General features: G+C 53.9%; 6 protein-coding genes across 6 annotated transcripts; 4 read left to right on the top strand and 2 right to left on the bottom strand.

Moving 5' to 3' along the window:
- Positions 1 to 962: 962 nt before the first annotated feature.
- Positions 963 to 1,898, top strand: GNI_026800 (hypothetical protein; the record flags this gene model as incomplete). The annotated part of the gene is made up of 1 exon (XM_011130756.1): positions 963 to 1,898. The coding sequence occupies one exon, from the start codon at positions 963 to 965 to the stop codon at positions 1,896 to 1,898; it is 936 nt and encodes a 311-aa protein (XP_011129058.1).
- A 245-nt stretch (positions 1,899 to 2,143) lies between these two features.
- On the top strand, positions 2,144 to 2,647 carry GNI_026810 (DNA-directed RNA polymerase II subunit RPB11; the record flags this gene model as incomplete). Its single annotated transcript, XM_011130757.1, has 2 exons — positions 2,144 to 2,307; positions 2,428 to 2,647. 2 exons carry the CDS (start codon positions 2,144 to 2,146, stop codon positions 2,645 to 2,647), a joined length of 384 nt encoding a protein of 127 aa, XP_011129059.1.
- Positions 2,648 to 3,013: 366 nt separating this feature from the next.
- GNI_026820 (hypothetical protein) lies at positions 3,014 to 6,312 on the top strand (the record flags this gene model as incomplete). The annotated part of the gene is made up of 3 exons (XM_011130758.1): positions 3,014 to 3,061; positions 3,302 to 5,063; positions 5,360 to 6,312. The coding sequence occupies 3 exons, from the start codon at positions 3,014 to 3,016 to the stop codon at positions 6,310 to 6,312; spliced, it is 2,763 nt and encodes a 920-aa protein (XP_011129060.1).
- A 310-nt stretch (positions 6,313 to 6,622) lies between these two features.
- On the top strand, positions 6,623 to 7,243 carry GNI_026830 (putative transmembrane protein; the record flags this gene model as incomplete). Its single annotated transcript, XM_011130759.1, has 1 exon — positions 6,623 to 7,243. One exon carries the CDS (start codon positions 6,623 to 6,625, stop codon positions 7,241 to 7,243), a length of 621 nt encoding a protein of 206 aa, XP_011129061.1.
- Positions 7,244 to 7,312: 69 nt separating this feature from the next.
- GNI_026840 (hypothetical protein) lies at positions 7,313 to 7,753 on the bottom strand (the record flags this gene model as incomplete). The annotated part of the gene is made up of 1 exon (XM_011130760.1): positions 7,313 to 7,753. One exon carries the CDS (start codon positions 7,751 to 7,753, stop codon positions 7,313 to 7,315), a length of 441 nt encoding a protein of 146 aa, XP_011129062.1.
- Positions 7,754 to 7,792: 39 nt separating this feature from the next.
- Positions 7,793 to 8,005, bottom strand: GNI_026850 (hypothetical protein; the record flags this gene model as incomplete). The annotated part of the gene is made up of 1 exon (XM_011130761.1): positions 7,793 to 8,005. A coding segment is annotated over one exon (213 nt), but the record flags the coding sequence as incomplete, so codon positions are not given.
- Positions 8,006 to 9,570: the final 1,565 nt, after the last annotated feature.

The following is a 9,570-nucleotide window of genomic DNA, read 5'->3' on the forward strand; positions in this document are numbered from 1 at the left end:
CGTAGTCAATCGCGAGCTTACCAGTCTATAGATATGAGTTGAGAAATCAGACTAGATAGCCCTAGTTGTTCCGGCCCGATCCCTATTTTCCCTCTACCGTTGGACATGGTTCGAAGGTACGTGATGGTGACTACTGAGGGTAGCACAGAAAGGAGCGCCTCTCCGTCCTCAACTCGCAGTAGAGGTGGTTCATTAAGCCCCATAGGAAATAGTGAAGACAAGAATGCGTCCCAATTTTCGAGTGCATCACACCAAAGCTGTAATTGTTTCGGGTGACTCGATTCGAAGGTCCTCAAGGCGGCCAAGTCACGAAATAGTTCCGGTAGAGTAATTTCTTCTCCTACCCCACCTTGCAAGCGCTGCATCGAGTTCACAGCTTGGAAATGAATACTACATCGGCAGGGGTCATCGAAGGGCGGTCTCATCGAAGGGCGGGCTCATCGAAGGGCGGGCTCATCGAAGGGCGGCTCATCGAAGGGCGGGCTCATCGGGGGGTTACTCACTTTCCGACAACGATTGCTCCGATGTGCTGCCGCGCCGGGCTATTGTCGTCCGGCCGCCTTACATAGGGGCTTCCACCTGTAGTACTATCATGATTTGGTGGTGCGAATGAAGGGAGATGTTCCGGCAAATGCAACTTGGTCGCCTCTTTCACCGGCTCAGCAGCACATGGAGTTTTCTTCCGCCGCCCTACGAAAAAGTCATCGTCCGTAGTAGTGAATTCTGAACTCAAAGCTACAGAGACATCGGACGAGGGAATCATGGTATGTTTTTAAATACCTTATTCCTCGGTGCCTTATTCCTCGGTGCCGCTGCGTACTTTTTCAAAGAGCCCTACAGACCACCCTTCTGCAATGGTATGTCGGGGGTGCCGGGGGTGATCGTGTGCGGGGATCTAATTTGCGCGCACACCATGTCACGCGTGGCTACGTCGTGATCCAAAGTGTTTGTTCTCAGACTGCATGTTGCCTATTCGGCCGGATGACGGGGACGACACTGTTCCGATAGTGTGTGCGGAGCCGCCGAACACGGACTGGCAGTACTCGAGGTATGAGGAGAGTGACGTGGAGACGGCAATGACTATCGACGGTGAATGGATTCTTGCGGCAGGAAAGAAGCCGAACCCGGAGGCGATCCCGATTTGTTCTAAGTGGTTGTCAACGCGGAGTAGCGAAATCACGAGCAGTAGTTGTATCAATTTATGTCGTTCATTGGCAACGACACAGTGTTTGGAAGTGCGCCAAAACTGGGTGTATGGACGGTGGCTGAGCACGACTGTAGACCTAGGGGGTGGCGGTTCGAGTCCGAACGGATTGTTTGACTGCGTGCACTCCAAATTGATTGGCTCGGAGAGGTACTGTACGGGCCCGTGTAAGAACCAGGGGAACGTGGAGGTATCTTGTTTGCTTGAGCGCGGTTACTGTTATAACCACGATGACCCGCGAAATCTCTACGACACGACCACCCCGGCGCCTGAGACCACCTCCTTTACGACTAGCACGACCACCTCTCCGAATGAAACCACATCCGAAGCCTACGTCGACGTGACCTGGGAACTCGGCATCATCGGCGGTGCCATGGCCAGCGGGGCCGGCATCGCGGCCGTCGCAGGCACCTGTTGCTACTGCACCCGAACCGCCGCCCAGGCCGCAACGGAAGGCATCCAAGACTTCACTGCGCAAGTCGGAGACGGACTCGACGATGCCGAACTCATGCTACGTCGTCAAAAATTCACCAAAGACATCGTCAAGGACGACCACACCATTCTCCGTGAAGAACTCGCACTGAGGGCCCATCGAAGCAAGACTCGCAAACGCCAACGCAAACGACAGCGGAACCCGCCCAGCAGCAATGAACCCAGCAGCAACGAAGACAATGACGAACCAGCCACCCCCTAGGCGCCATCAACCGACCCTAACGGGCGTGTTAAGCATTGGCACTGGGCATTGGAGGTGAGCGTTCCCGGTGACCGTCCGCGGTAAGCGTTGGCAGCGGACATGGGCCAGACACAAACGAGGAGATCACGTACTAACGTCAGGTGCCAACCGGTCGTTTGGATGAGCAGGTTATTTACTTGATTAGCAGGTTATTGGGGGCCGGGCTGGAGGGCCACCTTTGATGCAGTATTTTTGGTTGAAAAATCATGGCGTCGCGCTCCTCCATGCTCAACAGGCCCGGGCCCCTAGAGCACATTGAGCTCGGCCCGGGCGAGCGGAAGATTGTTCTGGATGTGGACCACCGAGTTAACAACTGCATCTCAATGTGCATAAACAAAGAAGACCACACGTTGGGAGGACTTATGCGAAAGTACACACACAGTTTGACACAACACACAGTTTGACACAACACACAGTTTGACACAACACACAGTTTGACACAACACACAGTTTGACACAACACACAGTTTGATATACGGTTCTTTCATAGCCAATTGCTCCGCGATCCTGGCGTTTGCTTCGCTGGTTACCGAAACCCTCATCCATTAGAACCCCGAATTGAAGTTCGATGCCAGACAAATGAAACTGCTCAAGGCAACGACGGTCCCATCATAGCGGTCCATAACGCTTTAATAACGTTGAGAGAGGAGGCCTCGAACGTCATGGACCAGGTTGTTGCTCAAGAAGCAAAATGGGCGCATCAAGCATAGACACAAAAGGTGTAGGCCGGACAGACATAGGTTCGCATGTGGACCGACAAGGTCCGGAAGAGTAGATCGGTAAGTGGAGCAGATCGGTAAGTGGAGTAGACCGGCAAGTGGAGTGGACCGGTAAGTGGAGTAGACCGGTAAGTCGAGTAGACCGGTAAGTGGAGTAGACCGGTAAGTGGAGTAGACTGAGTGGAAAGGTGTAGACGGAGAAGAGGCTGGCCGAGAAGAGGTTGGCAGAGAAGGTTAGACAGTGTACGTAGAACGACAGCTTAGCAAGCACAGCCTCGTATATGCGGGCCGGCATCCCTAGTCTAGACGGGTTAGATTTGGCAGACTAGTTTGGGGCGATGCTTTTTCAGCAATAAAATGGTACATAAGGATTGGGAGGATGCGATTCTGAACTTTACCAGCGATGTAAGTTGCCGCCTTGTTACTGGTTTGTTACTGGGGCACGGGAGTGTTGCTTGGCACATGCCGGGGTGGTAGATACATGCCGGGGTGGTAGATACATGCCGGGGTGGTAGGTACATGCCGGAGTGGTAGGTACATGCCGGGGGTGGTAGGTACATGCCGGGGTGGTAGGTACATGCCGGGGTGGTAGGTACATGCCGGGGTGGTAGGTACATGCCGGGGTGTCAGGATATGTTTTGGTAGCCGAGTGACGAGAGTTTTTCCAAGTTGAGTGAGGCGTTGCCGTTCAGTTCGTTATGTCAGTATTTGACTTTGGCTGAGACAAGTGTGCCGATGGTAGATCTGATGATGCCGGTGGTGGAGAAGGCGATGGAATTGGAGAGTGCGGTGGCGGCGTATATCGTGCGTCCAACGATGACGCGGATTTGTGAGTTGGCGGATGAGCCTATTCTGGAGCCGTTTGTTGATGGTATGGATCAGTTTGAAGTGGCGGAGGGGTATGTGGGTATGGTACGATCTTGGTCGTATTCGGAGTACTACCCGGAGCGGCGTAGCATTTTGAAGAAGGTTTTAACGTATATGTTACAAGTGTTGGGAGGGACGGCATTGTGTGTGCCACGTTATCCCCGACTGCAAAAGGGTGTGGAACGGTTCGGAGAGTGGATAGCGGGTTTGTGGTTGAATATGTTGGACGCGGAGGACACACAAGTTGCGATGAATATGATTAACTTATTGCAGGACTTCGGGGCGGTGCAGTATGTGATTCCAAAGGCGGAACACTTCTCGACGGTAGTGGGATTGCGAGATTTTGATGACATGCTTAAACGCTGGCACCGCAGGGACCTGACTGCGGACGAGCTGGACTCAGTAAACCTCTGGAAGGTCTCGCTTCCAGCCACTCTGTTGTCGCGCTGTGAAGGACAGGCCACCTTGCTGGGCGACGTCGATGTCTCCACTTGTCGTGTGAGAGCCGGGATTTGCTTGATCCGGATTGCGGACAGCAGTCCAATGCTGCAGGCCATCGCCGACAACGAGAACTGGCTAGGCGTCATCCATCAGCACCTTTACCAGAGCTCGGACGACCTCCTCAAACTTACCGCAGCCGAGGTAATTATGACCGAACTACTCGAATCCCCATGGGGATGTGCCGCCCTTTTCCGGGCCAACATGCTCCACTCAATTTTGAAGGAAATCCATGAACCCACTTTAACTGAACTGACCCGAAAAGCCATCCTCAGACTCGTAGCCAACGTCTATGAACGAGTACCCGCCAGCAGAACCGTCATGGAAAGGGACGAGCACGCCGAGGCCTACTTTAACCACCTCAAGGACCGTCTGCTTTCCGGCGACGATACGCCTCTGGCTGTCTCCTGCGTAGGCAGCTTCGCCAGTGGCCTCAATCCCTGCGGTTGCCACGTCATCCGTCAAAAGCTGCCTGAGTGGCGCGCAGTGTTTCTCAACCTTCTGACTACCGGTGATGAGCACGAAGCCACCGCCACCATCATGGCCCTCCTCCGCATGGCCGCGGGTATCCAAAGGGAGAGCACCATCGTCACAACCGCCAATTCCTTCGATACAGTCCACGCAGAACCGGCCTCCTTGAGTTCTGATCTGGGCTTGGCTGCGGCACAGACTGATCCGGAAGAGGTGGAGGCTGTGGACGCCGTACTCAAAACCATCGACGAGGATATGACTCCCGTCCTCATCACTGTCACCTACCGCAAACCCTGGCCCACCGCCCGAGTCCTCATCTTCAAAGTGTTCGAAGCTCTCATGGTCAACCACGCAAAATTCGAAGCGGCCCAGCTCTATGCCTCAGACCCAGACCTCATGGAACAGCTCTTCAACAACCCCAGCGACAATGTCAACGAAGTCATGGCCGCCAAACATCACTACATCAAGAGGCTGCGCCTGCTCTACGACCGCACCACCTCCCCGGAGTTTGCTGAGTGCCTAGAGTTCTGCGCTTCGCACGGGGTCTATGACATTCCACCCATGTACCAACGTAAGACAGCCAGTTGTATCAACACCCTACCCATAGTGCACCCTGTTGTGTCCACACCATCAACTCTTCTTCACATGTTGTATTTGATTTCCGTGTTTCACGTTCGGAGTTCGCAGAGGCTGGGGCGGCTCTGGACGAGCAGACAGCTCAGTAAGCACGTGCAGACAACGCAGCAGGCTCACGTTAGGTCCTGCGGCCATTCTGTCGCGTTTTTAAAACCCGTATGAGGACCATAACGGCGGGTGCGGCAGAGGGTGTTGGGGGATGGGCGGCGCTGGCAGGGGTGATGAATGCAGACGGAAGCAGGCCGCCGTTGGGCAACTGTCTGGCCCGAATAGTGACTGTCGGCATCCCGGAAGAAGAAGAAGGCGCCCCCCACGTGAAGCCAGCCCAGCTCGTTGTTTTGGCGCCTGCTGAGGTGTGGGCGAGATTTGAGCAAGACGTCGTCGGCGAGAGCTCGAGAGACATCGTCGACGAGAGTTCGGGAGATGCAAGAGACATTGGGCAGGGCTTGTCCAGTGACCTTGGTTCAGGAGATGTCGGTCTAGGACACGTCGTCGTCGAGAGCTCGGGAGATGCAAGAGACATTGAGCAGGGCTTGTCCAGTGATCTTGGTTCAGGAGATGTTGGTCTAGGACACGTCGTCGGCGAGAGCTCGAGAGACATCGTCGACGAGAGCTCGGGAGATGCAAGAGACATTGAGCAGGGCTTGTCCAGTGGTCTAGGAGACGTTGAGCAGGACTTGTACAACGTGCTTGGTTTTGTCAAAAACGTCAGTCGACTAGCAATTTATCGCTCGTGTGATAAGTCTGGCGCGTACACGAAACATCTAGTGGCTAGTGCTGTGAAAGACGACTTGCTAAGTATGGGCCTGGATCGCACCCACCCCCTGGAGTATGAGGTGGTTTGTGATGAAGTTTGCGGGGTCAAGCTGGCCGCAAGACCTGCAGAAACCAGCACAAATGCCAGGTTGCGTGTTTTAGCGATTGCTCCCCCGGCGTCGGAATATGTGAAGAAGTACTTAAAGGACGTGCCTGCGTCCTGGGAAAAGGCGTTGCAAAATTCTGCAGTACCATTGAAAGAAATTGATGCTAAGAAATACCACCGTTGGGTCCGGAATTCACGACTGAAGAAAGCCGGCTGTGCCACAGGAGCGGTCACGGCGGTCGTCGCTAGCGGGGCCGCAGGATTTTTCTTTTGGCGCTGGTTCTTGTCCGTCTTGCCAGGTGGCACCGAGCTGCCACTGTAGCAGTTGAGGCGGCGCAATAGGCAAGTACGTCAGGGGACATTTTTACTTTACACGGCGGAGAGGTGTTGCGGCGGCTCCGTCGCATTTTCAAATTCTAAGAAGCTCTGGCATGAGGACGATAACGGCAGGTGTGGCAAGCGGTGTTGGGGGATGCGTGGCGCTCGCTGGGACTATGTACGCAGATGGAAGCAGGCCGCCACTGGACAACTGTCTGGCCCGAATAGTGACCGTCGGAATCCCGGAAGAGAGCGGCGTCCCCCACGTGAAGCCAGCCCAGCTCGTGGCTTTGGCGCCTGCTGAGGTTTGGGCGATGTTCGAGCAAGACGTCGTTGGCGAGAGCCCGGGAAATGTAAAGGACGTGGAGCAGGGCTTGTCCAGTGAGCTTAGTTCTGGAGACGTTGGCGCAAAAGACGTAGAGCAGAACTTGTACAGCGTGCTTGATTTTGTCAAACACGTCAGTCGACTGGCAATCTATCGCTCGTATGAGAACTCTGCCGCGTACACAAAACATCTAGTGGCAAATGCTGTGAAAGCCGACTTGGCAAGTATGGGCGTGGACCGCGCGCACCCCCTGGAGTATGAAGAAGTTTGTCTTGAAGTTTGTGGAGTCAAGCTGGTCGCAAGACCTGTAGAAACCAGCACAAGTGCCAAGTTGCGTGTTTTGGCGATTGCTCCCCCGGCGTCGGAACATGTGAAGAAGTACTTAAAGGACGTGCCTGCGTCCTGGGAAAAGGCGTTGCAAAATTCTGCGGTCCCACTGAAAGAAATTGATGCTAAGAAATACCAGCGTTGGATCCGGAATTCCCGACTAAAGAAAGCCGGCTGTGCCACCGGAGTAGCCACTGCGGTCGTCAGTACCGGGGCCGCAGGTTTTTTCTTTTGGCACTGGCTCACGTCCATCCTACCAGACGGCCCCGAGCTGTCCCTGTAGCTACAGCGAGGTGTGTGTGTCCGCCGGTTCGTGGGGCTGACGAAACTGCGATGCTTCCATCTTATTTCTTTAGCGGGTGTCGCTGCCATGTAGGCAACGATCCTCGTTGTGCTTTTCTGGCAGGTTTTTAAGAGTATACAACACACTGTAAGAGTTACGCGAACAAGTCACGGTCTGGAGCTGTTCTCGGTTTTCTTCCACTCGCTCCTTCGGCTTCGCCTCCACCGACAAACTCCCCACCTCCGAGAACATTTGGGAACGTGCCAGACTGTACTCCAGCATACGCCGCAGCACCAAGCACAAACCGATGACGGTAGTATTCTGGTCGCTGGGAGTCTCCACGGGAGCTGTGGTGTGAGGCACAGCCGGTTGGATAAAAATTGTGCGAGTGCATGTCAAAGGTGTGGTAGTCAGCTCTTCCGCAGTTGTGCTTGCAGTCAGTTCTACCGCGATTGCGGTGGTCACGATGTCACTAGCGGGAGTGCTCGTCTGTTCACCAGTGGGAATCATGGTCTGTTCTCCCGTCGGAGTACTGGCAGTCGTGGTAGTCTACTCCCCAGTGGGAGTGGTAGTCTCAAGAGTTGTTACAGCAGGTAGTGGTAATCTGCTCAGGAGCCTTGCCGAATTCCTAGTTGGGTCAGCGTCCGCGGAACGAACCACGTCCGCGGCCACGTCCTCTTCCACAATCTCGGTGGTATGTTCAGGAGCGGGCGGAGTTGTAGTGGTAGTCTGCTCAGGAGTGGGCGGCGTGGTAGTAGTAGTCTGATCAGGAGCAGGCGTGGTAGTGGTCTGCTCAGGAGCGTGCTCAGGAGCGGGGTGGTAGTGGTCTCTTCAGGAGCGGGCGTGGTAGTGGTCTCTTCAGGAGCGGGGGTGGTAGTGGTCTCTTTAGGAGCGGACGTGGTAGCGTCCGGATCGGTGGTGCACGGCTTAATAGTCATAATAGGTAATACGATAAGGACGCTTATGAGGTTATAATGGTTGGATTCGCCGCACTGGTCGAACTAGTTTGCTCATCCAATGTTGTGCTGATCGGTGGCTGGGTAGCGTGAGTACCACAAGTGATTGCTTCAACCGCTCCACAGTCCCAACAACCGTATTTGGATCGTTTGTCATGCGGTAGCTCCGTTTGCAATATTTCTCTGTACAATTTTCTAAGCATCCTTTCCCTGGCGCACAATTCCCAACATCACCTTTCGGGCGGACACCAAGGAGTGGCAGGTTGCCAAAACTATAGAGAACGTAACGTGTGAGAACATGAAAATATCATGTGCCGCGCTAAGAAGGGATTGTTTTCCTGCGAGCTTAGAAAGACCGCACAGTCGATGGTCGTAATGTGGTGGGGACGTCCGCGGGGCTATAATGTCGCAAATAATGGCCTCATAGACTAATGTACTCTGGCAGCGAATGCACCGCCAGGGATGCGGAGCGAAGGCATTTTGCTGTTTTTCAGACAAAAGTGTGTGCGCACAAACACACGTATAAACATAAACTTCAGGACTATTATTGTGATGTTATTGGAGGCAGAATTATTTCGGAAAATAGTGATTTTTTACGTAGCAGTGGCGTTTTGGTGAGGGTCTCGCGGCGTCTTGTATATAGAAATTGTAGGGTTGTTGTCTACCCGTCACGATCGGGTTGCGTTGGGTTGACCAGGGGGGTTGCTTGGTGTGGCGGGTCGCGCCCTAATTTAATTTTGTCCGACATAATGGACTCATGGAAGGGGATGGGCGAGGCGTACGCGGAATCCTTTGGTATGGACGCGGCCCGTGAAATGCGTGAGGCTCAGGCCAATCCCTGTGTAAGAGTGGTGAGGAAAAGGCGACCGGACTTGCCGTTGGAAACGGGTCTGACCAGAATGACGGAGGGGGACCTGAAAGTCTCTAGACCGAATCTTGTAGGCGACATAGTTGAGAAAACCGTCGTCGTAGATATGGGATTCTTTCCGAAGGTGGCCGCTGGGGATATTTTGACAACCCGTGGTGACGTGTTTGCGAAGAAATGTTCGAACTCTGTTGAGGAGAATGGGATTTCTGACGGACCGCCGTCGAAATTATCGTTCTCAACGACATTAGACCAAGACATGATGATCCCGTTAAGCCAAACGCCGGGCTCCAGGGGTGTAACGAACATAAAAGACGCAAAGAGCAAAGAAGATACCAGGAGCAAAGGAGATACCATGAATCAAGGAGCTATGGAGTACAAGGGAGCAATGGAGAATAAAGGAGAGGTGGAGAACAAGTGGCGTGTGGATAAAACACAAATCAGTGCGGGAGATGGCATCTGCCCAGACATATCAATTGGTGATCCAACTGGTGATCCAACTGGTG

This window comes from Gregarina niphandrodes (genome assembly GCF_000223845.1).
Source record: "Gregarina niphandrodes unplaced genomic scaffold scaffold00004, whole genome shotgun sequence".
In the NCBI taxonomy this organism is placed as follows: Eukaryota; Apicomplexa; class Conoidasida; order Eugregarinorida; family Gregarinidae; genus Gregarina; species Gregarina niphandrodes.